The sequence below is a fragment of the Pelophylax lessonae genome (assembly GCF_965119305.1).
Source record: "Pelophylax lessonae genome assembly, contig: HAP1_SCAFFOLD_735, whole genome shotgun sequence".
NCBI classification, from domain to species: Eukaryota; Metazoa; Chordata; class Amphibia; order Anura; family Ranidae; genus Pelophylax; species Pelophylax lessonae.
In genome coordinates, this window is record NW_028119613.1 from 2,511 (window position 1) to 29,830 (window position 27,320).

The 27,320-nt window shown below is 44.7% G+C and overlaps 1 protein-coding gene across 1 annotated transcript; it reads left to right on the forward strand.

Annotated features, from left to right (window-relative positions):
- Positions 1 to 27,237, forward strand: LOC309543866 (uncharacterized protein; the record flags this gene model as incomplete). The annotated part of the gene is made up of 4 exons (XM_082276286.1): positions 1 to 10; positions 3,479 to 3,518; positions 5,925 to 6,932; positions 26,768 to 27,237. Coding segments are annotated over 4 exons (1,528 nt in total), but the record flags the coding sequence as incomplete, so codon positions are not given.
- Between the last annotated feature and the right edge of the window lie 83 nt (positions 27,238 to 27,320).

Consider the following 27,320-nt stretch of genomic DNA (forward strand, 5'->3'; position numbering starts at 1 on the left):
CCTTTTCCAGGTAAGTTTTAATCCTCTCGCCTCTGTCAAACTTGTTTTCTTGTTTACCATCACCTCTTACAGCATAAAGGTCCTCGTAATAATTTTGAAATTCTCTTGCTATTTCAGTAGTTGAGTGCACTATTTCCCCATTTTATCAATAAAGTTCATTGCTTTTTTTTTTTTAAGGATCCTTGCTAAATTTTTCCCGATTTTGTTCCCCTCCACATATTTCTCTCTAGCCACCCTATTAAATTCCTGTCTGGTTTCCTGTTCCAATAAGTCCTTTAATTCCTCTTTTTTTTGCAGTAGGAGAGTCAAATCTTCCTTTATTATTTTTTTATGCTTTTGCTCCATGTCATATATTTCTTTCATTAATCCAGTTTTTTTATTAGATCTTTCTTTTTTCCTCTGTACTCCTTTTGAGATTAATATACCTTGCATATAGGCCTTTTGTGCTTCCCATATTATATTTTTAGGTGTCTCCTCAATGTCATTTTTTTGAAAATAGAATTCCAACTCATTCTCTATTTCCCTTCCCCATTTTTTATCCCTAATCAAATCTTCATTCATTTTCCATGTGGTCATTTTAGGTTGGTCTCTGCCCATCTTCATTTTCACTGTAATGGGGGAGTGATCTGACAGGGTCCTAATCCCAACTCTCGCCTCAAGTACTTTCTCAATCCAACGATGTTCTACAAGAAGATAATCAATTCTTGAATATGTCGCATGTACATTTGAGTAGTAGGTATAATCCTTTTCTTTTGGATGGAGTATTCTCCATATATCTGCTAATTGGTTCTGATATAACTTTCTTCTCACCTCCTTAATCAGGTGGTTCGAAAACCTATGGTTCTGCGATGTACTATCCATCTTTGGGTTGAGGCTCAAGTTGAGGTCCCCCGCCAAGATCACTCCTCCTTTTTTTAAAATGTGTTAATTTCCCCAGGATCTTCCCCAGCAAAGCTACCTGTCCTTCATTTGGGCTATAAATATTTGCTAATGTGACCTCTTCCTCGTTTAACTTCCCTTTCAAAAAGAGGAATCTACCCTCTGGGTCTACCAGCCTGTCTTCCAGAACAAATCTCATGCCTCTGGCAAATCCTATTGCTAGAAAAAAATATTTTTGGCGCAAACCAAAAAAGGGAACTGCGCAAAGGAGTGATATTTGACAAATTAATCGTTAATAAGTGCCAAACCAACAAAATTTGTGAATAATACAATTGTGGGAATTTCTTCCACACTACAAGCTGCAATAAAAACGTAAATACGTGATAACTGTAAACAAAAAGTGGTGGATATTGTGCTCAGCAATCAAAACTCACAATAAAGTGCTTATGCTGAGACATCACTCTGCATTTAGCACTTTAAGGACTGTTTATCTATTTATTCACTCACGATAATCACCTTAAGAAGGACTTTATTTATTTATTATATGTATTTATCTATTTACTCAAATACTAGCTGATTTGTGTTTTCTACCTAATATTGCAGTTGTTGCTAAATATGGTTACAATATCGGCTTGATTATGCACATAAGCACTTTATTGTGAGTTTTAATTGCTGAGCGCAATATCCACCCCTTTTTGTTTACCAAAATCCTATTGCTACCCCACTTGATTTTATCTTAAGAGTATCTGCATAGTACCATAAAGGATGGTTTCGGGAATATAGTCTGATGTTTGAGACATGCGTAATGTGGGTCTCTTGAAGAAAAACCACATCGGCATCCAGAAACTTAATTTCCTCCATGATTTTTTGTCTCTTCACTGGCAAGCTAAAACCTTGCACATTATAAGACATATAATTAACCGCTCCCATCACTTTATTTTACTATTTTCCCTAGCTTTACTCCTAATTTTTTCCCCCTTGGTACTTATAGGATTAATAGGCTGGCATCTCCTGAGGGCTGATTCCAAAAATAGAAATTTATATTCAATATGGAAACTACTTATTCTTAGGTGTCCCCAAAGGACTGATCCCTGATTGGAAAATAAGAATCTATTTTTACTATAGCGACTGAGTACACTTATACTATTAATTTCCCCTAACCCACCCCACTCCACACCATCCCTCCTCCCCCTCCCTCCCCATCTCCCTCTCCCCTCCCCATGGGTACCTAGCTTTACCCCCACCCTTGGCTAGGATAGTCGATTTACTTCCTCTCCACTTTAATCGACATATCTCCGGGGTTGAACTCTGTCTTTGCTCGCCAACTCCTCCCTTCTTCCCTATATTGGGTTGTAGGTTTGTGCGTACATCTTCCCTCGTGGAGCCGTCCAGACTGTAATATTTCTATTTTAGCTTCCTTCCTCCTCCCCTCCCGACCTCCACCCCCCCCCACCTGTTTTTTTCCCATTTCCTGTCCTTAATTCCTCTTTTACTGCTTTCATATTGGACTCTTCTGGGATTATCCTTGCCGCTGATCTTTTTCCTCCATTTCCCCGTCTAGGGCTACCTGATCTGTCTACCCCGGTATTTTTATTACTGGGATTTTTAAAGTATTACAAAAAACTTGAATGTCCTCAGGAAATCTTAAGAAAGTAGTCTTCCCCCTCTCTCCAAACTCCTAGTCCAGCTGGGTAGCTCCAAAAATACTGTATATTATGCTTCTTTAAGGTTTCCACTATTGGTCTTTAAAATGCGTTTTCTATTAATTGTTTCCTTTGAAAGGTCCGGGAACACCTGTACCTCTACTCCTTCATATCTTAGTACAGGTCTATCTCTCATTTTTTCCCAGATCTGGGCTCGGGTTTCATATTTGTGGAACCTTACTATGACATTTCTCGTTTTCTCTCTTGGTATATTTGGTGGTTTTCGTATTCTATGGAGTCTTTCGATTTCCATTTTATCTGTAATTGCTTTTCCCAGAAGGGGATTAAACACACTTTCCAGCATTTCCTCTAGTTTTTCCTCTTTTTCTTTCTCCGGCAACCCTCTGATCCTCAAGTTCTTCCTTCTGTTTCTATTCTCCTGATCCTCCATTTTATATATCATATTCCTTTGTTCTAACTGTATTTTTTTCATCTGCTCCTTTAATTCTTTCATCTCTCTTCCCTGTTCGTCTGTTCTTTTTTCTGTTTCCTCCACTCTGGTCAGGATATGTTCCATTTCTCTATGGAAAGTGGCCATTTCAGTTTTGATTGATTTCTCTAGATTAGCAAACATTTCCATTATCTCTCTTTTTGTGGGTGGTTGGTCCTTAATCCTCATTTCCTCCTCTCTTCCCGATTCACTATTCCCCATTAGCTGTGAGCTTTCACACTATATTCCTCATTTACTCCTGTAAGTTTTTGCTTTTTTGTTTTTTTATTTCCTTCAGTAGTTTGTTTTGGTTTTACCACCAATTGCTTTTCAGGTGTTGGATTTTGCCCTTTTCCATCTGGGGTTATATACATTTTAATTGTCCCTGGACTAGCCGTTAACTTTGTTGTTTTCCCCGCCCCTTCTTTTGTCTGTTTGTTCTTCATAGTTGTTTTTGTCCTTGTAGTTCTTTGGGAAACTCTTTATCCAACCCAAAACAGGGGAGGGTGAGCAGTGGAAAGTAAATGGGGGAAGGGGGGAGTCATACACATGTCCCCTTATGGGGCAAGGATAGGAGGATCAAAGGGACTTCCTTCAAACACTGTCCAGTATCTGTTCGGGGTTTGCTTAGAACTTATCTTGTTAATTCCTCAATGATATACAGTAATCCCCCGCTCCATCGCGGTTCAGTTTTTGCGGTCCCGGTAATTCGCGTTTTTTTTTGTAATGTTATTTTACTATATAAATCATTAAAAATGAAATATTTTTGTGTTTTCCATAGCTCTTGCTATGTCTCATAGTATCTTTTATGTGTTTAAATGAGTTTCTATTGTTTTAAAAGTGTGTTTAAAGACCTTAAAATGCTTCTACACGTACAGTGACAGTAAAATAAACATGCCTACAATGCATTTTAATAGGGTTTTTCTATTTCGCGGAATTTCACTTTTCGCGGCTGGGTCCGGAACGTAACCCCCGCAATGGAGGGGGGTTTACTGTAGAGGTAATTCTAATTGTTTGTCTCATTAATATCTCAAGGGGTTATTCCGGAGGGAGATCCCAGCTAATAACCCCCCTTAATGCAGGAGGATAGAGTCAGAGAGCTCCTTATCTATTTAATTCCATTAATTTTTCATACAGTTTTTCCAATTTTAATTTTAACTGGACCCCTTCTTCTCTCTGTACTATCTTCTCCGTAAATTTATCTGAGATCAGGCTATAAATATGGTATCTTCGCTGAGTATAGATCTTTACTGTGGGGCTGTGGTATAGTCTATCTTGTAGGTACAGAGTTTTTAGTGAAGCAGATTCATGAGGGTAATGCTAACAGTATGTAGCTTTTAAATGTGATGTAATAGGAGGGGGTCTTTTTTTCCCTCTCACCGCTCCGGCGGGGGCTGATCTGCTCGCCCCGTATCTTCCACTGGTATACTGGTTTAATATTAATTTACATTCCTGACTGCCGCCTGCACTGTTAGTGTATTGTAGACTGTCTGTCTGTTAATGGAGGTGTAGTGTGGACTATCCTCAGGGATGTGACTGTTATTATGTAACTTTCAAGTACAGTATGTTAGAGCGGGGGGGGGGGGGGGCTTTCGCCCTCTCACCAATCCAGTACGGTCACCGATCCCTGTGTCCTCTTCCTCTGCACCTGCACCTCCGTTCTCTGCTTGCCGACTCTCTCAGCTCCCGCCAGGTGCGGTCCCCTCCGAGTGTCACGGGACTCTGGCCGCTCGGCGGTGTCTCACATTCCGACTGGTCTAGTGCCCGCCTCTCTCCCGCGGCCAGCAGCAGTCTTCGGCTCTGGCGGATCAGCCTCGTAGTTCAGCCCCCCCACTGTCTTCCCGCAGCGAGACCGGCTGCATCAGCAGTGTCCGGTGCGTACCAGCGGACAAGGGCTCCTCAGATAAGTCTCATGGGGGGTTTTCGGATGGGTGAATGGGTGGGTTTAGCCGGTCGGTGCTGGTGGATGGCTGCGGGCTCCTCCTATCATTTTGCTGGACATAGCTTCACGGTGCCTCAGCTCGCACTCAGCGTTGGCACCATTGACAGGCTCCTCCCCCAACTCCATGAAGTCTGTTTCTGATTGTTTGGTCAGAGACATTCACACCAGTGTCCTGCTGGAGGTCATTTTGTAGGGCTCTGGCAGCGCTCATCCTGGTCCTCCTTGCACAAAGGAGCAGATACCGGTCCTGCTGATGGGTTAAGGACCTTCTACGGCTGTGTCTCCCAGCACAGTCTCAGGAGCATGGAGGAGATTCCAGGAGACAGGAGGTTACTCTAGGAGAGCTGGACAGGCAAACCTTCTGGCAATGGGACGTATTGATGAGCCATCCTGGAGGAGTTGGGCTGCCTGTGCAACCTCTATAGGGTCCAGGTATGGCCTCATGCTACCAGTAGTGACACTGACCCCAGCCAAATGCAAAACTAGTGACAAACACTCAAATAGGTGAGTAGGGAAAATGTCAGTGGCCTCCACCTGTAAAACCATTCCTGTTTTGGAGGTCGTCTCATTGTTGCCCATCTAGTGCACCTGTTGGTAACAACCCCCTCTGCTACTTGACTGACCAGATGAATATCCCAGGGGTTTCCCTGACTTGATGCTATACTCTGATTATAAAGTGTTGAGCAGTGTATATGAGTGTGGAAAACTCTTGGTAATTTTTCTTGTCTTCTGACAGACGGACTCTGTGGTGGGAATAGAAGGACATCGGAGGAAGATGTGACTACAGAAGATAATGACATGGCATCTTCTCCAGAAGTAAATCCCGTTCCTCATAATATACATGACAGACCTCACCATTGGAGGAGATCATTGGAATCTCCTGATACTTCACATAGTCCTCTAATATCTGACAGTGCCGACGGGTGCGGGAAACCATCTCATCTCAGGGAATCTTCTTTATACCATACAGGAGAGAATTCATTCTCATGTTCAGAGTGTGGGAAATGTTTTAAAAAGAAAAGATACCTTCTTCAGCACCAGACAATTCACACAGGGGAGTGTCCCTATTCATGTTCAGAGTGCGGGAAATGTTTTAGTCAAAAAAGAAGCCTTCTTCGGCACCAGAGAACTCATACAGGGGAGCGACCCTATTCATGTTCAGAGTGTGGGAAAAGTTTTAATAATAAAGGACACCTTCTTATCCATCAGAGAATACACACAGGTGAGCGTTCCTATTCATGTTCAGAGTGCGGGAAAAGTTTTAATAATAAAGGACACCTTCTTACCCATCAGAGAATACACACAGGTGAGCGTCCCTATTCATGTTCAGAGTGCGGGAAATGTTTTAATCTTAAAGGTAGCCTTCTTACCCATCAGAGAATACACACAGCTGAGTGTCCCTATTCATGTTCAGAGTGCGGGAAAAGTTTGAAACACAAAAAAAGCCTTATTAGCCATCAGAGAATACACACAGGTGAGCATCCCTATTCATGTTCAGAGTGCGGGAAATGTTTCAATAATAAAGGACACCTTCTTAGGCATCAGAGAATACACACAGGTGTGCGTCTCTATTCATGTTCAGAGTGCGGGAAAAGTTTTAATGATAAAGGACACCTTCTTAGGCATCAGAGAATACACACAGGTGAGCGTCCCTATTCATGTTCAGAGTGCGGGAAAAGTTTTAATGATAAAGGAAACCTTCTTAGTCATCAGAGAATACACACAGGTGAGCGTCCCTATTCATGTTCAGAGTGCGGGAAAAGTTTTAAAGATAAAGGACACCTTCTTAGTCATCAGAGAATACATACAGCTGAGCATCCCTATTCATGTTCAGAGTGCGGGAAATGTTTTAGTCACAAAAAAAGCCTTCTTCGCCATCAGAGAATACACACAGGTGAGCGTCCCTATTCATGTTTAGAGTGCAGGAAATGTTTTAATGAGAAAGGAAACCTTCTTCGCCATCAGAGAATTCACAGAGGTGAGCTTCCCTGTTAATGTTCAGAGTGCTGGAAATGTTTTATTAGTAAAAGAAACCTTCTTAGCCTTTAGAGAATACAAACAGTTGAGCGTCTCTATTCATGTTCAGAGTGCGGGAAATGTTTTTGCGCAAATGTTTACTTGTTAGACACCAGAAAATTCATACAGACGAGCATCTCTAATCTTGTGCCGAGTGCGGGAAATGTTTAACTAAGAAAGAACACCTACTTACACACAGCTGAGCGCCCTTTTTAATGTTACAAGTGCGGGAAATGTTTTCCAAACAAAGGTTTATTTCTTAGAAACCAGAAAGTTCATACGGGCGAGCGTCCTATTTCATGTTCAGAGTGCGGGAAATGTTTCACTCATTATGTACGTTTCAAACGGCAAAGAATTCACACTTATATTAGAGGCTCCGTTTTCATGTTCACAGTGCGGGAAATGTTTAAAAATAAAGGAAATATAATGAAACATCAGAGTGCACCCCCTGCTGGTACTACGGGAAATGGACGCTGCATTGTAACGGGTGGAACTGTTTAGTCCATAAACAAATGTGAAACCACCACAGTCCACTCTGGATTGGTTTACACCCGCATCGCCCTCTGACCCGCTGTGGGGTTGGCAGGCAGCTGGGAGCCCTTATGTTAACCCTGTAAAGCACACGCCAGTACGCTGCAATCGTATGCATCGGGGCTGTTGCGGCACAACCCCATTCAGATGAATAGCATTGCCCAATGTGACGGTGGGGGTGTGAGGTTTGCAGCAGCCGCAAATTGCAGTGGCATGTGTACCGCCCTATCCGGCTGCCATTTAAGCTTAAGGGGGGGTGGTAAAATCATGACTCAACTGTCTACCTTTACCGATCCCTCCCCACATGAGACAACAGGCAGGAAATCATTACAATACATGGGGCAACAAGTGGGCAATCATGACATTATAGGGGGCAAGAGATGGACAATTATGGCAATGCATGAGGCAACAGGTGAACATTCATGATAATACATGGGGCAATCAGTGGGCAATCATCAGAATACATGGGGCAACAGATGGACATTCATAAAAATGGAATGCGTAACAAGTGGGCAATCATCAGAGAACATGGGGCAACAGATGGATAATCATGACAATACATGGGACAATAAGCGAGCAATCAGGACAATACATGGCCTATCATGCAACTGTATGAGGACCTAACGGGAAATGCTTTATTCTTTTTGTGTTCTATTTATAAATATGTATATAGATCTAACCTACTGGATGGAAAAAGATCACTGTAACATGCATTAACCCACAGCAGCCAATCAGGACTTATCTTTCACTGGTGAACCCTTTCTTTTGGTTGCTTCGTGTTGATCCTTTTTGATTCATTGAAGTAGCCGGCTTCTTATTGGTCCAACCAATGTCTGATTATTAATACATTTGACACATTTGTTAATTCTATTATAAAAGATTTAAGCTTTATTTTATTCATATCATTACTGTGTGGTAATCGCTTATTCTGATCTTGTACAATAAAAACTCTTCGTACAATATTCTGTGCCGAGTCTTCTCATCTTTTCGTACATCACGGGACACAGAGCCATAAATCTTAACATATTGGATATATAGCCATCTACAGGTGAAGGACACTGGCAACCAATCAGAAAGGATGTCCCCCCTATATAACCCCTCCCACACAGGAAGTACCTCCTATTTTTTTCGCCAGTGTCTAAAGGTGATGGTCACAGTGGAGAGTCTCTCCACATTTGTCTTCAAAGAAGATTATTCTACAGCCCCCAATCAAAGATCTCTGAATCTAAGGGGTTAGCTATCGGATCCATCCTAAACAGTCAATGGACTAAAAAGATGGTACCCGAGCCTCGGGGAGAAGATACAAGGTTTTACCTGTAATGTTGTCCTTTTTAGGTGCTGGACCCTGGGATCCGGACCCTTGGAATACCAAACCCCAAAGGTGCTCCGTGCAGGGCGCTCTACAGGTCCAAGTCCGTGGCCCCTCTTATATAGGGTACCCAGTCCTTGAAGGTCACCAAGACCAAGCTCACCGTGATGGGTGAAGATTGGATTCCTATTTTCAAACAGAATCCTGCGGCAGGACTGGTGAGTCTAATTTATAATATTTACACAATACAGCAAAAGTAAATATTTTATGCACTGTTCCCTTTAAAAGATAACAGAGAGCGAGTGCCATGTGGGTCTCTGCATGAGACGGGGATGGTAAGCTGCAAAATCCATCTTGTTAAAGCTCTGGCCTTTCCTCGGGGATTAAATGTGTCAATTCTATCAATGTGTGATTATATGAGATTGTGCAGTTGTGGGATTGAGGAAAATCACTTCTGGACCGCACCTTTTTCTGACACTTGTTTACAAGTTAAAGTCAGTATTTTTTTTTTTGCTAGAAAATAACTTGCTGACCCCCCAAACATTGTATATATATATATATATATATATATATATATATATATATATATATATATATATATATTATTTTTTTTTTTAAACTCCAACTTTATTAAAGTACCGGGTATACAAAAGTAAAACACATCACTCTCAGAAAAGAGGGTTACAAACCCAGTCACTACACCAAAAACAGGTATAAACAATAAGGAAAAGTAAGGTGAGTGTTACAAAGATCATTGCAATACACATTAACAGGGAAATATATTTATTTTTAGCAGAGACCCAAGAGAATAAAATAGAGATCGTTGCAAATTTTTTTTATCACACAGTATTACAAACTCAATTTCTTTTGGAAAAAAATACACTTTTTCTACTTAAAAAAAATAAAAATTTCAATTGTTACCTGTTTTTATTACCTCAATAAAGCACTTTTTTTGTGAAAAAAAAACATTAAAATTAGCCCAATTTCTTTCTACAATGTGAAATATAATGTTAAGTCGACTAAATAGATACCCAACATGTCATGCTTCAAAATGGCGCACGCTCGTGGAATGGTGACAAACTTTGGTATTTTACAAATTTCTATAGGTTACCAGCTTAGAATTGCAGAGAAGTTCTAGGGCTAAAATTATTGCTCTCGCTCTAATGATCGCGGCGATACCTCACATGTGTGGTTTGAACACTTTTTACATGTGTGGGCGGGGCTTGCATATGCATTCGCTTCTGCGCACGAGGTAACAGGACGGGCACTTTAATTTTTTTTTTCTATATATTTTATCTTTTTTTTATTTTTACACGGTCCTTTTAAAAATGTTGTTTTTTTTTTATCACTTTTATTACTATTACAAGGAAGGTAAACATCCCTTGTAATAGAAATAGGCAGGACAGGTCCTCTTTAATGTGAGATCTGGGGTCAAAAAGACCTCACACCTCACATGTATTCTAAAAAAGAAAAAACAAAAAACAAAAAAAAAAACATTTTTTTTTTTCATGATTAAAAAAATGGACTCTTTAAATCCAGAAAACGTCACTGGTCTTTGGTTATGGGGGTACAATAAAGGAATGCATGGGACCAACTGCGACTGCTGTCCTCAGAGTTGTGACTGGCTCTGTATAGACCAAGAAGAAAGGCCTGTAGAAGGAGCCAAATACTCTAAGCACGTAGCCTTGCTTTCCTTCTCGTCTGGTACCTCCTATCCTTCCGGGGATGTCACTGGTTAGCGTGGCTTCTTGGGGCTCCTCCAGGCTCCAGAGCCAGCATCTCTCTGCCCAGCAGCCGGAACAGAGGACAGCGGTCCTGAAGGATGGTTCTAGGAGGATCCACAGACTTTGACACCAGTTGAGCACTTGTATATTTTACCTCAAGTGAGTGATTTTAATCCTTCACTATTAAAACCCTTTAAACAGGATACTATACCTAGCTGGTGCTTCCTGTAGGGTTGCCCCCTATCTAGGATTCACCTGGACAGTTCGGATTTTGAATCATATGTCTGGGTTTCAGGCCACCTGAAACCCAGACACAATATTCGGAATGGACTGTGGCTCCCCAAGTACCACAACCCCTGAGTGCATATATGTGCACACCCCGGCTCCACCCCCATACACAGACAGGAGAGAAGAAAGGGCTTGATTTACTCCTCTTTCTCCCACCCCTACCCCTCTGTCTGCCCACCCACACTCCAATCCCTGGCGTTCCGTGCCTCAGGAAAGGGATGTGTGGGCTGGAAGTTTGAAGCTCAGCAACTGGCAGATACATCGTGGATGAAAGGCTTCGATGCCTGAGCCTCCATCCTCAGTAAAGTGAGCTCACTATCCAATGTCTGTGTTTCTGAATTCCCTCCCTTCTCTCTCGTGCCTCCAAGTGAGTGAGTACACTAAGGTAAGATTTAAGGGGTGCTCTGTGGACTCTGATGTAAGGGGGGCTTTGGGAACCCTAATTGAAGGGGGAGCACTGGCAACTCTGATGCAAGTGGGAGGTTTGGTGAGCAGAAACCCCCTTACTTTAGCGTCCCCCTTTACATCAGAGTCTACAGCGTAGACTTAAAAATAAAATGTTGCCTAACAGCTTTACCCGGCCCTCGGGGGAATTCTCTCCCTATCCTGTTCTTTGCCCCGCTGCATTAATCATTTACTATTATCGTTACGATACAAAGGTTTACATTGTTGTATAAATTTTAATCTATGTCTCATCTTTATTCTTCCTGTATTACCTGAACATTAATAGCTCCTGTGTGGGCGATATTTGTGTTGTATTGAATTCTCTACTCTCCTCGAAAAACAAACATATTGAAACAGAAAAATAAAATGTTGCCGTGCGTGGCTATAGTGTTTGGGTTTGGCTTAAAGAAAAGGTGGCAACCCGAGCTTCCTGTGTGTTTCTGAGCAGGAACACAGATCTCTGCCTTCCCACAGTTAAAGTGCCTCCTCCACAGTGAGTAAGCACTCCCTAGGAACGCATTTAACCCTTTGATCGCCCCCTGATATTAACCCCCTCCCTGCCAATGTCATTAGTACAGTGACAGTGCATACTTTTTTAGCACTTATCACTGTATTGGTGCCACTGGTCCCCAAAAAAGTTGCAGTTAGCTGTGAAATTTGTCCACCGCAATGTCACAGTCTCGCTATAAGTCGCTGATCGCCGCCATTACTAGAAAAAATTAAAATTCTATAAAAATATCCCACCGTTTGTAGACGCGATAACTTTTGCGCAAACTGATCAATATACACGTATTGGGATTTTTTTATCAAAAATATGTAGCAGAATACATATTGGCCTAAACTGATGAAGAAATTAGATTTTTTAATTGGATGTTTTAAAGCAAAAAATAAAAGAATATATATATATATTTTTTTGTCAAAATCATCTGTCTTTTTTATTTGTTTATAGCACAAAACCGTAGAGGTGACCAAATACCACCAAAAGAACGTTCTATTTGTGGGAAAAAAGGAAATATATATTTTTTGGGGTACAGCGTTGCACGACCGTGCAATTCTCAGTTAATGTAACACAGTGCTGTATCGTTGGTGTCAGTGGGAGGGATTGTGCCCCATTGTTAGTGTCAGTGGGTCTCATTGTTGATGTCATTGGGAGGAGTTGTTCCCCATCGTTGGTGCCAATGGGAGGAATTCTGCCCCATCACTGGTGTCATTGGGAGGAATTCTGCCCCACCATTGATGTCATTGGGAGAAACTCTGCACCATCATTGATGTCAGTGGGAGAAATTGTGCCCCAAGGGCCAGATAAAAGCAAGCAAAGGGAATCTGGTCCCTGGGCCACAGTTTGGAGACCACTGTTCTAGACAGCTCCATTTGCCCAGTTCCATTCCAGTCCCCAACAACACAACATCGTGTCATTGTGGGACAATGCGGTCCATTCTGTGGACAGTCCAAGTCACCTGGCACGGAAAACCAGGTTGTCCCTGACCTGTCCCTCTCCACCAATAAGAGAGGACATACCCAACCTTTTACTATACATGCATCCTTCCATTTTTTCAACTCTTTTTCAAAATTCCGGGAGGCATTATGTTGAGCATGAGTATATGCCTCAAACATTCGTTTATCCATTTCCCGGATCCAGTCTCCGAGGGCAGGAGGACTGGGTGAAACCCAACATGAGGCTTACTGTATAAAAAGTGATCTTGTAATAGCCACTACCTGGTCATGATCCATTGTGGAGAATCTATGCACCCCAGAAGAAATAGAACGGGATCCAGAGACCGCACAATATCATATAAAGAATTTTGCTTATCTAACAATTCCTGCCAATACCTGTATAATCAATGAGACTTTCTAAACTCTGAGGACATCAAGGATGGATACTTTAATATTCATGTTTTTTTGGCACACCAGCAATTCCTCCCCTTTGCTGTGGGTCTTCCATCTTCTCTTCTGCACTTTGAATGTTGACCGAGGCGCTGGCCCCCAGGACTAGCCTTGCTGTGCTCCAAGGGCATTACCATTGTGGGATATCTGGAACACCTCCATTAGCTTAGGTTCTGGCTGACAGCATAGCTAGAACTGTCCTGATATTGCAAAGGTTCAACTGGGTCCTGAACCTTCAAGCTCAGTACTGGAACCAACTCATCACTTAGAATATCTGAGTCTCATCCTAAACACAGCTCAAGCAAGAGTTTTTCTTCCCCAAGAGAAACTTCAAACTCTGTTCCCAGGCTCAGGCTCTTCAGTCCAAGGTTCACCCAACTTTTTGCTTCTGCATTAGAGTTCTGAAGCTCATAGTAGTATTCTTCTAGATCAGACGGTCTCAAAATGGTCTAAACAATGAGCCAGCTTACTGTCCTTCAGACTTTAGGGCAGGGACGTACTGTGGCCATTGGAAGGAGAAACCGTCCCGTCAGTGGGAAAAAAATGAGGCCATCTATGATTCAAGTTCAAGCGCAGTTTGCTATCTCATCCGTCGCAGCAGCGCTGAGCTCAGAGCTTCTACAAAAAGGAAGTTGGATCACACAGTTGCAGGGTTTGCATCGTAGAGACCTCACTCCTTTAATAGTGAGGGTAAACAGTAATTGAAGGGATTATCTTAGCAGCAACCTAGCAACAAGGCAGGATGGGGAGGACGCCACCTCGGAGGGTTTTTTGGGCTAGGCTCTTGGAGGTACAGAAATGGCCTACTCCTATAGGATGGGCATTATTCAACTTTATTCAAATCTGCAGTGTTTTCATCTACAGGCGCCCCCTAACCTGAATACGCATTTTGTGGGAACGACGAACTGACACTTGCTGACTGCAATACGTATGTGTACATTGTGGTTTACCGGGGTTATGGCCGAAGCTATATGCTATAACCCCGGAATATTTTTTTCCAGCCAGCGGCTGGCTTTCTCATGAAACCATTTTGAGTGGCTCATGAACTTTCCGAAGCAGCGGGAAGGGACATTTTCCTGCCGCTCATCTGTGATTTTTGGGCTTACCATTTTCGCCAGTTCACCTAAGGAACAATCCGATGGTGTGGCTGGCTGTTCCCATATATGATCAAAGTGCAGATACTCTTTGATTGTCCCTATGGCCTTGGAGGATCATAGCGACATCATGACATCCCTTCTGATCCAGGCTGGAAGTAAATCATTTTTATTTTTTTTATCTTTTGCTTTTAAAGTTAAAGAAGAGATTTGGGGTCTTTTGGACACCCAGATGTCTCCATAAAGAGGACTTTGTGACGGTACTCACCATCACTGGGAGTGAAAGATAGATACTTAATGGACACTGAGAATATGGTTTGGATTGCTTCAAATGGGTTCTGTGTTTACACTTATGATAATGCCTATTGTACTTCAATGTCAGAGACAGACAGTCTGTCACTGGCGGACTTTTCCTATTGTCTGTGTATTGAGGTGTGATATGTATTCTGTTAAGCCTGTCTGTCCCATTGTTAATGAACTCACATATTGTTTCTGTCCAGATGGCTAGATAATTAGTTCAGGTTAATTATATTTCTGTACAATTTCATCTGCATATGATAATATAATCAGGCAACCCCTGACCTGTGTGTGGTAATCTGATCAGGAGGGCGATGTCCATGCTTTATATAAACAGTGTGACTGTTCAATAAAGAGAAGGCTCCAAAACTTATACAAGCTAAGTTGTCAGCTAGCTTTGTATGGGGGCGCTGGAAAATCTGATATCTATGTTTACGACTGGGAGGAAGCCATATACTGATGGCAGTCCACAAGCACAGTGTGGGTCACAGTTCTGTTATATTGGTGGCAAGTAGGGATGATCGAACTTTTGAAAAGTTCGGTTCGACCAGAACACCCGAACTTCACGAAAGTTCGGTTCGGATTTCAGAACCCCATTGAAATCAATGGGACCCGAACTTCGGTAATCAAAAAACACCATTTTGAAGCCCCAAAACCCAATAAATGCCCCTAAAAAGTGCCTAGGGTTCTGGGTCATGCCCCATTAACTATTAATCACACAAAAAAAAGTTCTTAAAAATTGTCATTTTTGATAAAAAAAGCCAATTATTGAAAAATTAAAAAAAAAAAAAAAAAAAAGAGATTTTTTGATTTTTACTTTGGATTTAGTATCTGGGGGGGTCTAAAAGGTGTACATGTGAAGTTTCAGCTCTGTAGCATGTCCAGAACCATAAAAAAAAGATCGTTTGTATTAGAAAACTTTAAGCACAGGAATATGGCTTCTCTGCTGTAACACCTTGCCGGTTTAATAGAAGGCATTTTTTTGGGTTCTTTGCAGTCAGGAAAAACATCTGAACTTGTGTATAGTAGTACTGTGCACAAGTTCTGATGTTTTGCCTGCCTCCAAAACCCCCCAAAAAATGCCAGCAAAAACACACCTGGGCATTTTTTTTTTGACGCTAGCGTTTTTTTTGGCATTTTTTGGGGTTCTTTTGAGGCAGGCAAAACATCTGAACATGTGTATAGGGGGTATATATAGACATATATGTCTGAATATATACCCCTAGACATATATAGGTGTGATAGTAGCAGAAATAAATGCTTGCGCTAATGAAATCATTTACAGTAATATATTTCTGCTACTATCACACCTATATATGTCTAGGGGTATATATTCAGACATATATGTCTATATATACCCCCCTATACACATGTTCAGATGTCATGTCTGACATCAAACATGTCCTCGAAAAAACACTGGCAGTGGCAGCCCCTGCAGCATAAAAAATGCTTGCTGGTGAGAAGCCACATACCTGTCCCGAAGCAACTCAGAGAAATGATCATTTCTCTATAGCGGTCACCCTGCTATGGAAGGGTTTTGTCACCCTGCCATAGCAGTCACTGTCAGTTAACCCTACACTACACTACGGTCCCCTGACACTTAACACTTTCCCTACAGAAACTAAATTTTTGAAGCTACTTTAAGTGTAAAGGAGCACTCTAACTACACTAGATATCCCTTTCCTCACACTAAAAATAGCTAAATGACACTTTTAAAGTAAAATTAACAGAACTGCTTCCACTCTCTTCCATGTCCAGTATAACAATGCTGGGAATATGGCGGGGGCGATCTTATATACTGGGGGGCGTATTCACTAATGATTGGTCTAGGGACCCCCTAGTCACTCCAATCACATTCCTAGCATTCTCCTGCCCCCTCAATTGGCTTTTGCTAATGGTTCTGGTCCAATCACGGGCTTTTAAAGCCCATTTCCTGAAGCATTGCATTTTGGGCGGTTCTGGTTGCCGAATTCCGAACTTTTTGGGCAAAAAGTTCTAAATTCGTCCGAACCTCGAACACCCAATGTTCGGGCCGAACCGATGGTGGACCCGAACCGTTCGATCATCCCTAGTGGCAAGCGATGGGATGCTTCCTGCATCCAAACCTCCACTGAGATCCAAGGTTCGGGGAGCAGAAGAGGAGAAGTACAGATATCAGCCGCCATGAAAGAGGAATTCGGAAGGAGGTTGCGAAAGATGCAGATACATCACAGGGGACCAGTGTCAGAGAAGGTCCTGCTAGGATGGCATGATTCAATCCACTTGGAACTCTGGGAGGAAGCACTAGCCCGTGAGCAGCGACACTACAGAAAAATCCTCCCCTCCTTCCAGTTAAGGTACTGGTCGCAGTACAAAGTGAGAATGGTGTTTTGGGGAGACAACCGCACAAGGAGTGGAAAGCTGAGTTGGTCCAGGTGGAGATGTGGTTGGGCGAGAGCTACAGAGCCCTTCGCTGGTATGTAACCCAAGTGTGCCCATGGACAGCAGATGACAGCCCAACGGAAGGCTTTTGCTACGGCAGCCCGGGGCTGTTTATTAGAGAGGCTGTCCAAGGACCCCCACTTTGAAGTCGATTTGGAGTGGGGGTTAGAGGAAATTTAGGATTACACAGAAGAGATCCTGAACATCTCGGAAGTGTTCTGGGCACTGGAAGATTTGAAATTTCTAGCCAATCAGAAATGGGAGCTGGAGATCGCCTACAGATGGCTGCTAGACTCTGCTCAGCGCCGGGCCTGGGCTCCCCTGCCTGGGAATATCCAGAAGTACCAGCTGACAGTCCAGAAATCCTGACTGAAGAATCGACATTGTGGCACAGTAATAGTGTGCTTTGCTCACCTGCACCCACTGTTTGGGATGAGGAGGTCTTATGGCGGATTAGAGATCAACCGATTATCGGGGGCCGATATGCACTTTTCCCGATATATCGGAATCGGCCACCAACGTGACTGATATTACCGATATTTTGGGAAAGTGCTTGTACCAGAGTGATGCCTGCAGCTAGAGGCATCACCTCGGTACCGGCGTCCATAGCCTGAGAAGCCGCTCGGCTGTCATTACAAAGAGTCGGAGGGGACGTGCCCCCCTCCCGCCGCCTTCCAAGGCTCACCCGGGTCTCCCGTCCTACCGGGAAACCCGGGCAACCAGCCTGCACGGCCGTCGAAGACCTGATCAAAGCCGCATTCGGCTCTAATCGGGTCTCCGTGTAAAAACCCGGAAGTCATGACATCACTTCCAGGTACTCTGCGCCAAATCCAAAAAAATTACAGAATTAAAAACAGCCAAACTTGGCGTTCTGAATGCTTTTAAGTGCAGAGGAGGGGTTTGGGGTCTTTTAGATCCCCAGATCCCTCCACAAGAGTACTGTGACAGGAGTCACTTTGGGCATGGGGGTTGTGGACCCCAAATTCCTTTAAAGAGGTTGGGAGGCACTATGTCCAGCCTTGTGTGACTTTCTTATGTTTAAGTCACCCTGCATCTGTTATGGATGCAGGGTGACCAGGAGGGTGGTGAACACTGACACTATGGTTTGGACTACTACAAATGGGACAGTCCTATTCAAGAATAATGTCTCCCTTGTAATATGAAGATTTTTGTTCCCATTTGCCATGAGCTCTCTGAACAGGCAGTCAACTCCTAATATGGTCATTACAGGAAGTTCTGAGGAGACGGGCTGTCTGAGGTGGCTCTCCATTCACCTATTGTCAGGTGTGCTAATGACCTCACCTGTTGTCTGCTAAGGGATGTATTGACACTCAGAGTAATGTGTATTGAGGGCTCGTGAGGGAACCATTGTTCTGTGTCTGACTATTGTGTACATTGATTGCCCCCTGGGGCTTCTGTCTCCTTGCATTGGTCAAGCTATCTGACCAATCCCTGTTGACTCACTTTCAAGTCCTCATTTGCATGGCTAAAAGAGGACCTGAATGGGAACTGCAGGTACTTTGAAATTGACCAATGGGAAAGCGGTTGTTGGGGGAAGGATGTTCCAAATTCTGTATAAACGTGTGCTGTGTTCTTCCAATAAATGTTGTTGTTGTTCATGTTTTACCCTCAACTCGGAGCTTTGTCTCGTTCTTGGGGGGATTCACTGTATGCTGTTGGAGACTGATTGCTAGGAGTGTAAGCTGATGTATGCTTTTCCTGTTCGTCTGCTAGCAGCTATTCGTGAGGTTCCAGGTTGGAGTGCTATTTTGTATCCAGTTCGGGAGTTTGGTGTCCTGCAAGTAGCTGTGCCTGTAGCTCTGGAAGGGGAAGATCTCCTAAACGGTTTTAACCCTTTTTACGCTGAGGTTCGTAACAAGTACCTGTTAAGAAAACACACAACATTTTTTTTTTAATGTACGAAAATATATATGCAATGACCAAAATATCGGTATCGGTATCGGCAATAAAAAAATGATATCTGTCGATAAGTATGGCGGATGCAGCAAGTGTTGACTCACCTTGATGAACCTGTTTCTGCTCAGGATGAGCTTGGTGGAGGAATGCCGCTGGATAAAGGTATGGGAGAAGAGGAAGCCATCTTCATTCCCCAACCATGGATTACAAATTTAATTGACTTTTCATCAGAGGATGATATGGATGATAAATTACCCGCCCAAGTGTTGTCACTGGGCTCGAGTGCCACCAGCCTGTGCCCTGGACTTTCAGCAATTCCAGAGGCTGGGGATTTAATAGACTTTTTTGCTGAGAAGGAACATCCCAGTGAGCCAACAGCAGAAGAGCGGGCATCCAGGCAAAGCGCTGCTGACCTCTGCCTGCTGCAATTGGTGACCCAGGAAGATGTGTGCAAGGTCACTGACTTTTCAGTTTACTTTCCTGCAGAACAGCTGGGATCAGGACTTAACATCACTGAGCACTGCCCAACAGCAGCTTAAGCCTTCCTGAGAGAAGAGGCAGATGACCTTTCTCCTACGCCACTGACAGGGACATGGGATTTCCTGCCAGCATCTGTGGAGTTACAAGAAAGTGCTGACAACTGGACAGAGGGTCCAAGACCTCTGCCCCAGTTCCAAAGGCCCAGGGTGAGAAGGTGGTGATTACTCCCCAACAGCGGCTACACAGTTCGGAGAAGAAGGTGGTCATCTGATCCACAGTCTGGGAGCGGAGGAAGCCAGTCTCCCTCCCCAACAGTTAGCCGGAGCGGATTATGTGGAGTCCCCAGCAAAAGTGCTGGCAACAGGGCAGAGTGGTACCAACGTCTGCCCAACACCCTCAACAGCTACAGAGTTCCAGGAAGCTGGGGAAATCGGCCCCTCGCCCCTGCGACAAGCTAATGAAGTGAAACTTCTACACCCAGCTGAAGCGCTGGCAGCCGGGCAGAGAGTCAACAACCTCTGCCCCACACCTGTGGCAGTTCCGGAGGCCAAGGGTGAGAAGGGAGAGGAGATTGTTGTCCTCCCTCCCCAACACTCAGTCAGAGCGGAGGAAACTGTGTTCCCTCCCTAGGCAGGATCTGTGCATCTGGGAGACAGTACCAGAGAAAGGTTGTCCCAACTGCCAGATGAGGGTAAGAAAGATGTAGCAGCTGACTCCCCTTCCCAGCAGCAGACGGTGCTCCAGAATGATGACACCAACCCAGCAGAAGAGCTGGCAACAGAGCAGAGTGCGGCTTGCCTCTGCCCTCAACGTACAAAAGATGGAGTTTCTGTGCTAGTGGATGGGACTGCGATCTTCACCTCTATATCCCAGGGATGCTGGGCAGGCGGCCCAGGTCCCCAACAGCATGAGGGAGTGAGCCCAGCCACCCTGTCTTCTCTCCATCAGCTGAAAGGACTCCAGGGAGAAGGGCCAGTCCACGCTTCTTCCTCGCAGCGTGTATGTTCTACGAGAGAGGCAGAGGTTGGCTGGGTGAGTAATGCTCTGTTCGGAACAATTTGTTTGGGGTACTGGATGGGTGCAGACATTGGGGGACTGGAAAGACTACCTTCAAAATCAACCCGTTGTGGTCCCCTCCTGTGTTAGTCTCCTTCTGAAAGGGGAGAGATGTGATGGGAGTAACTTTTGTTGGGGGGCCCGTGTCACACAGCCTACATTAGAGAGGTTGGGAAATCCCTCTCTCAGCCCCTTAGGCCCCTCTTATGTGTAAGTCACCCTGTGTCTATAGGGACACAGGGTGACCAAGAAGCCCAGTCTGGCCTGCCCAAACCAGACTTCCACAGACTGATCGGCTATGAGAGCTCCATGCGCCCTACCGGGACAAACTTACAGACTATGTGGGACATTGTCAAGGAAGCTGGCATGATGGATTCACCCTTTGGGAATTGTTACCCGACTAACTCAGGCACAGACCGATTGGAGGTCTGGTACTTGGTTAGTCTACCTTTGGGGGGGAAGATATGTGACAGTACTTAACGTCACTAGGAGTGAAAGACAGATAATTATTGGTTTGGATTGCTTCAAATGGGTTCGGTGTTTACACTTATGATAATGTGTATTGTGCTTCAGTGTCAGAGACAGACAGTCTGTCACTGGCAGACTTTTCCTATTGTCTGTGTATTGCGGTGTGATGTGTATTCTGTTAAGCCTGTCTGTCCCATTGTTAATGAACTTATATACTGTATTGTTTCTGTCCAGATGGCTAGATAATTAGTTCAGGTTAATTCTATTTCTGTATACAATTTCATCTGCATATGATAATATAATCAGGCAACCCCTGACCTGTGTGTGGTAATCTGATCAGTAGGTGGATGTCCATGCTGTATAAAAACTGTGTGCGTTCTTCAATAAAGAGAAGGCTCCAAAACGTAAACAAGCTAAGTTGTTTACTAGCTTTGTATGGGGGGCGGCTGGAAAATCTGATAACTATGTTCACGACTGGGAAGTCCACAAGCACAGTGTGGGTCGCGGTTCCGTTACAGACCTGTCATCCCTATTTCTATTACAAGGGATGTTTACATTCCTTGTATTAGGAATGAAAGTGATAATAAAAAAGGGACAGTGTAAATACAAAAAGTAAAAAAAAAAATAAGAAAAAAAAATGTAAAGAGCCCCCGTCTCTCCATGTTCGCCCGTAGAAGCGAACGCATACATAAGTCGCGGACGCATATGTAAACCGTATTCGCACCACACATGTGAGGTGAACATTAGAGCGAGAGCAATAAAGCTAGCACTAGATCTTCTGTGTAACTCTAAACAGGTCACCTGTGAAGGCTTTTAAAAGGTCACCTATGGAGAATTTGAGTGTGACGGTACTAACCGTCACTATGGGTGACGGATCACCCTGTCCCTGGATTGTAAACCCCTTTGTGTCATTTTCTTATGAGTTTGGGACATTGCATTTTATTTTCACTTTATTCATCCTCTGAACAACTGACTCATGGCATTGAGTTCATCTCTCCGCAGGGGGTGTGTATTAAGACTGCCTGCTTCATTGTACAAATGTTCAGTTCTCCTTGGTTGGTCCTGGTCTCATCCCCCCCCCCCCCCGCAAGGCTAAAGGGAGTTTCCCTAACTGTGTGTAAAACTGTGTCTTGGAATGTAATAAACAGTTTAAGCTCTGCATGGTTAACCCTCAACACCTGTGTGGAGTGTCTCGTGATTGAGGGGTTACGGGCTGGGTATGGCTTCTCCGCAGGCTGTGGGTGGGTTTGGAGGACAGGAGACAGAGTTTCGGTGGATGTGCCCAGCTGGGGTACAAAGATCCGTTACATTGGTTGGCAGCGGTGGGATGTCTCCTGCAGTCCAGGACATCCAAACCACCACCAGGATTCAAGATCTGGGCAGCTGCCGAGGAGTGATACGGGGACCAGCCAGCATGAGAGCGGAGTTCGGGAGGAGGCTGCAAGGCATGCGGAAGCACCATCGGGGACCAGCGACAGAGCACACCAGGCTCGGCTGGGAGGATGTGATCCGCCGGCAACTCTGGCATGAGGCACTAAGCCACGAGCGGCACCATCAGGGGAAGATCCTTCCCTCCTCCACAGAGATGTACCGGACGCAGTACTGTGCGCGAGAGGTGTTCCTGAGGGAACAACCGCGAGATGAAGGGAAGATGGAGCTCGGAAGATTGGTCCAGGAGGAAATGAGGCTGGACGCCAGCTACAGAGCCCTCCGGTGGTTCGCGGCTCAACTGTGGCCAGGTACAGCAGATGGCAGCCCAACAGAAGGCGTTGGCTATGGCGGCGTGGGGCTGCTCCATCAAAAAATGTACGGAGACCCAGACTTTGGGAGCAATGAGGAGTGGCGGCTGGAACACATTCTGGATTTCCGAGATGAGGTGCTGGACCTCCCCGACGAGGTGTGTGACCTGGAGGAATTGGAGTTCCTGGTTGAGCAGGAATGGGAGCTCGAGATTGTCTACAAGCGGCTGTTTGACGGTGATCAGCAGCCTGGCATGGCTCCCGTTACCTGGGACTGTCCGAGAGAAATAGCAGACAGTCACGAAGATGAGAAGCAAATGGGGCCAGGGGTGACCCTGCGTTTTCCCGTACTAACTGCAATGGAAGAAGCAGCGATGATACAGAGGGCACTGCGAGCGATAGAATGCCGGAACGCACCGGAGGTCCCCCAGGCAGCGAGACAAGCTGATAGCATGAAGGTCTCAGAAGGGGGAGTTGAGACAGGCGCTGGAAGGCTGGGAAATGGTGATCAGCAGCAAGTCCAGAGTATCTCATCTGGTGCCCCAACAGAAGCGCTGGCTACAGGGCAGAGTGCCCCTGGCATCTGCCCAGCATCAGAAAAAGAGTTGGATCCGGAGAGTCTGAGAGAGGATCTGCGTGAGCTGTTTTCCCAACAGCAGATATCCCCACTGGGAGTAGAGGAAGCAATTCTCCCTCCCCAACAATTGGACACTACCCCAATGTTCATCCCCCCAGCAGAAGCGCTGGCTACGGGGCAGAGTGCCGCTGGCCTCTGCCCACCCTCAGAGTCAGATCCAGGGAGTCCAAAGGATGACCGCAGTGAGCCGTTTCCCCAGCACTTGGACACTACCCCAGTGTTTATCCCCCCAGCAGAAGTGCTGGCTACGGGGCAGAGTGCCGCTGGCCTCTGCCCACCCTTAGAGGTAGATCCAGGGAGTCCGAGGGATGACCTCAGTGAGCCGTTTCCCCAGCACTTGGACACTACCCCAGTGTTTATCCCCCCGGCAGAAGCGCTGGCTACAGGACAGAGCGCTGATGGTCTCTACCCAGCATCAGAACCAGAGATGAAGAATCCGGGAGACAGTCCCTGCAAGATACCTTCTCAACGGCTGGTAACTACACCAGGAGAAAAGCAAGTATCTTTTTCTCCCCAAATGCATAGCCCTACCAGCCTACATTCCCTACCAGCGGAAGCGCTGGCATCAGGGCAGAGGATTGTTCAGCTCCCCCCAATATCTGCAACCCAGCCCTGGATCAGAGGAGTGCAGACAGTTGTTCCCACTCTGCAGCGGCTGTTTTTATTCATGGGAGACCCTATGTGCAATTTTGCTCCCCAGCGCCAGAGTCGTACTTTTACTTTTCCTGGTTGCCTGGGGTGTAAGTTTGTGACTAACGCAGGTCCAGACCAGTTGAGGGTCAGGAACCTCGTTAGTCTGTTTTTAAAAGGGGAGAAATGTGACAGAACCCACTGTCACTGTGTGTTTTGGAGGGGACTGTGCGCAAGCCTCCTACCAACAGACTATGGGCCAGAAGCTACTGGAGTTTGGCACTGCAGCCTTTTGACTTTACCATCCACTACTGCTCTGGGAAGCAAAACGGCAACGCCGATGAATTATCCAGGCAAAAAGACATTGACTCTTTGGGACCTGTTGCCCGACTAACTCAGGCACAGACCAGTTGGAGGTCTAGTACCTGGATTAGTCTACCTTTGGGGGGAAGAGACGTGACGGTACTAACCGTCACTATGGGTGACGGATCACCCTGTCCCTGGATTGTAAACCCCTTTGTGTCATTTTCTTATGAGTTTGGGACATTGCATTTTATTTTCCCTTTATTCATCCTCTGAACAACTGACTCATGGCATTGAGTTCATGTAATGTAATGTAATGTTACATTGAGAACCGTACTTTGTCGCCATTCTATGAGCGTGTGCCATTTTAAAGCATGACATGTTAGGTACCTATTTACTCAGCATAACATCATCTTTCACATTATACAAAAAAATTGAGCTTTAGGGGTATTGTGTTTTTTTTATAAATGAAAGTGTATTTTTCCCTAAAACAGATTTGCAAAATCCCTACTCAAATACCGTGTGACATAAAAAATTACAACTATCCCTATTTTTTTCTCTTGGGTGTCTGCTAAAAAAATTTATAATGTTTGGGGGTTCTAAGTATTTTTATAGCAAAAAAACTGATACTGTTCGGAAAAAGATGAAGGGAGGACACCCTGAAGGCCAGTCCTGAAAAGTTACCTGTTAGAGCAAATTACCAAAACATCACCAAGAGTACTCAACTGTTTTGTTATGAGGAACATACGCCTGCAATCACCGTAAGTACGCTAAGTACAAAAATCCCAATTTGGTCCACAAGGTGGTGACCTTACTTCTCTCAGATGGAACGCACAGACAGGAAGTAATATGAGGTGTAGACAGGAAGTGATGTAAGATACTGACAGGAAGTGATGTAAGATACTGACAGGAAGTGATGTAGGTCCACAGAGGAAGTGATGTCAGATATAAATAGGAGTTTCAGAGGCGAGTCAGGAGGAAGAAGAGAGGAGACGTAGCTGGAAGTGGCAGCAGAGGAGGTAATAATAAGATATTATTTTCTATATGTAATCTTAAATTACATAAAGAAAATGTCCTCCTTCCGTTTTCATGCCGGGAGGACAGAAACAGAGGAACACTGAGAATCAGATTGCAGTCCCCCGGTGAAATCACATAAGTAGGATGAGCAGCAAAACTTCCTCCAGCTCTCCTGTAGCACCCTCACCAGGCAGAGCCGAGGTACTCATAATCTATCTGGGGAAGAGGCAGAGCTCGGGGTGACCCCGACACTCACCTCTGTCTTTCAGCAGCTTTCCTCCCTCGTCACTACTAACATTAATCCCGTCCTCTGACCAAACACCATCTGGGCCCCCAGATCTGTATATACTGGATGACCGGGAAACCCACTGTGTCTGTGCCTTCTATACTCTGCATGTGTCAGAAGACACCAGACATGGCTACCTGCCCCATCTAACACCACTGTCCCCTGCTCCTCACCCCCCCCCCCCATATAATACCGCTATCCCCACTCCTCACCCCCCATCTAACACCGCTGTCCCCCACTCCTTACTCTCTATCTAACAACACTGTCCCCCACTCCTCACCCTCCATCTAACACTGCTGTCCCCCATTCCTCACCCCCCCCTATCTAACACCGATGTCCCCCATCCCCCCCTCCTCCATCTAACACCGCTGTCCCCCGCTCCCCACCCCCCATCTAACACCGCTGCCCTTACTCCTCCACCATCTAACACCTCTGTCCCCGCCCCACACCCTCCATCTAACAACGCTGTCCCCCACTCCTCACCCCTCATCTAACAGCGCTATCCCCTCCTCACCCCAATCTAACACTGTTGTCCCCCACTCCTCATTCCCTTATTAAACATTGAAGATCTCAACTCCTAGATTGGCACCTACTGGGGAAGATCTCATTTGCGGTCATAAAAGATATAACTTGGTCAGATCATGCAGTAGTGGAGGTGACCATAGATGAAGGAATCCCTAGGGGAGCCAATTCTGTATGGAGGTGTAACACTAGGAATCTACAATTGGACGATTGTAGGAAACATATCTCCCAGCATCTAACTGAATATTTCGATAAAAATGCCAATTCTGTATCAGACCCCTGGTGTATTTGGGGAGCTCACAAAGCCTATATGAGAGGTATATGCATCCAACTAAATTCCAAAATTTAAAAAGCAATATAACCTCAAATTGTCCCAGATTCTAGCCCAAATCCATGACCTCGAAACTAGAAATAAAATCAAACCAGACCCCAAAACCACCGACGCCCTCACCAACCTCAGAACAGAACTATGCTCTGCCCTAATGGAACAAAATGACATCCAATTCAGAAGACTGAAACTACACTGTTATGCTCACTTTAACAAAACTGGTAAGGCACTTGCAAATAGACTAAAAACCCGACAAACCAAATCATGAATCTCCTCACTCAGACAAGCTCGGACTAATGATAAAATCACACACCCCCAAGACATAGCAAACAAGTTTGCGGAATATTACCATTCACTATATAACTTGCATACAGACCCCACGACTTTCCAACCGTTAAACACAGATATAACTAATTTCTTAGACAATCTTAATCTGCCCCGACTTACCAACTCACAACTTGAATCTCTAAATCAGCCCATATCAATTGACGAAATCAGGAAAATTATACTCTCTCTACCTCAAGGAAAATCACCAGGCCCAGATGGTTTTCCTAGTGAATACTACAAATTATTTCACCAAACTCTATCACCCTTTCTCCTTGAAACATTCAATAAAGCCATTAGAACATCCTTATTTCCTAAAGAGATGCTGGGAGCGTATGTGACCACAATCCCCAAACAAGTTAAAGATCCTCTACTACCAGAAAGCTACAGACCTATCTCCTTACTGAACACAGATCTAAAAATTTTCGCCAAGCTTCTTGCCAAACGTCTGCAAAAAATGATTCCCTTATTAGTTCAACAAGACCAGCTAGGGTTTATCCCTGGTAGACAAATGTCAGCTGCCACCAGGAGAGTTGTCAACATTGTCAACATGGCTGAAAAACGTTGAACGCCTTTCTACTGCTAACGTTGGACTCAGAGAAGGCGTTTGACAGGATTAACTGGAAATATATGACGTCAGTACTGAACAAA